This window comes from Cryptosporidium hominis (assembly GCF_000006425.1).
Source record: "Cryptosporidium hominis TU502 chromosome 6 CHRO016028, whole genome shotgun sequence".
Lineage (NCBI taxonomy): Eukaryota > Apicomplexa > Conoidasida > Eucoccidiorida > Cryptosporidiidae > Cryptosporidium > Cryptosporidium hominis.
Genome location: NW_666804.1, coordinates 1 through 2,047, shown reverse-complemented (window position 1 = coordinate 2,047; position 2,047 = coordinate 1). Strand labels below are relative to the sequence as shown.

Here is a 2,047-nt window from a genome sequence, read left to right as displayed (position 1 = left end):
TCNANAATCCCCATAAAATTAATAATAATAATAAATTACTAAATACACACAATATAAATTTCTTCTTTTATTATTTTTAATTTCATGGAAAAATTAGAATATTCTTTAAAAGAAGATGATATTTTATCCAAATTTTTAAATGTTATATTTAAAAAAGAATCAGGTATTTTATATGTAACAAGAAATAATATAATATGGATTTCTGATAAAATTAAAGGCCAACCATTTGAAAGTATTAGTATTTTAAAAGAAAGGTTATTCAAAAATTATTTCAGAAACCTGATAATAATTTAAATTTATAATGAGGAAGTTAGTTCAAATAAAAATAATTTAAATTTGGCAAATATTTTTGTTGTAGAATTATGGCAGAATCTATATGCACATAGAAAGAGAGACGATAAACATCTTGTTGGATTAAGATTTGAAAATAAAGAGATTAAAGACAAAGTTAATTCTAACTTATTTATCGATATCAATCTTACATTAAATTCAAATGATGATTTTAACAATTTTTTACAATTAATGTCAGATTGTCATAGTAAAGCTATTGAAAGATATAAAAAAGTTCAAGAGCTCAAAGAAAAAAAACAATCTGAAAACTCTAATTCAATTGAAAATAAAATATTAGAATTTAATAAAGTTGAGAAAAATGTCAATAAAAGAATAGTCATTGAAAAAAAAGTTAAGCCAAAAGAAAGTCACTCTATATACGATGATTTGAATCAATTATTACGATACAAGCCTGAATTAGATCAAATTTATAAGAGTTTAGTACTTACAGGAAGTATGTCTTTAGAATCTTTTATTCAAATGCATCACCAAGATATACTTTTATCAAAAACACAAGAAAAAGGAGTTGAAAATTCTGATTTTTTCTTGAAAAGGCCACCAAAAGTTAGTATCACAAATTCTGGAGGTATTGATGTAACAATTACTGCTGATGATTTAAAGTCAATTCTTGAAGAAATGCCATCAATTAAAACAAAAATTAAAGAATACGTTCCACATCGTTTGACAGAAGAAGAATTTTGGAATCGTATTATACAATCACCATTATTTTTTGATATACTTGGGCAAAAAAATACTCTAGTAAATAATAGTGATACATTAATGATTGGTGAGATTCCTAAAGGAGAAGAATTATTATATGAATTGAATACACTTAATAGAAGTAGTAATAATAATGATAATAATAATGGTAACCAAACAAATGGAATAAGTGAATTACTTGGAAATTATGTTAGTTCTGAAATCAATCTATTAAATAATGATACTTATAAAAAAATAGGATATGGTACATTAATTGATAATGATTTAAATATTGCATCTGAAAAAAGTGCAAATATTAATACAGGATTCTTTGAAAGATTTAATTGTCATGGAGCTAAAATTCTTGAATTTACAACTGGTAATAATGCAGTATTTAATAGACAAAGTGAAATGGATTTTGAATATTCACAAGATTATTTACAAACTAAACAACATTCAAGCAATGCAAATAGTAATAGTCAACTTTTGGATATTAATCCTGTTAATTTTTTTTCATCATCTAGAAATAAATTAGATGTCAATATGAAAAAAGAAGAAGGAGATAATAATAATAATAATAATAATAATAATAATAATACTCGAAGAGTTAAATTCAATTTTAATAAAACAAATAAAAATAAGAATGACCATGATTCTTTATTTAATAATCCAATTTCCAGGAATGTATTATTAAACTGTACAAAACAAATACAACATGAACAGATTAATCAACTTGGATTGTTTAATAAAAACAATCTAATACAAAAAAAAAGTAATGAAATTGATTCTAAAAATCAAATTTTTTTTGAATTACAAAATAATCAATCTGATAATAATATCGATCAAATTAAAGAAGAAAAGCCTATTTGGTTGCAACAAATACAACAAGAACATATACAAGCTATTGAATTATTAAAGTATTTTTGGGGATTATCATTATCTCCAAAAGATAATGATGAAAGAAGAAAAACTATTGAATCATTAAATAAAATTACTCATAATATTGAATTACTTGTAC

The 2,047-nt window shown here is 22.6% G+C and overlaps 2 protein-coding genes across 2 annotated transcripts; both read left to right on the top strand.

Moving 5' to 3' along the window:
* Positions 1-84: 84 nt before the first annotated feature.
* On the top strand, positions 85-294 carry Chro.60064 (hypothetical protein). The annotated part of the gene is made up of 1 exon (XM_660129.1): positions 85-294. The coding sequence occupies one exon, from the start codon at positions 85-87 to the stop codon at positions 292-294; it is 210 nt and encodes a 69-aa protein (XP_665221.1).
* A 228-nt stretch (positions 295-522) lies between these two features.
* Chro.60062 (hypothetical protein) lies at positions 523-2,047 on the top strand (the record flags this gene model as incomplete). Its single annotated transcript, XM_660128.1, has 1 exon — positions 523-2,047. A coding segment is annotated over one exon (1,525 nt), but the record flags the coding sequence as incomplete, so codon positions are not given.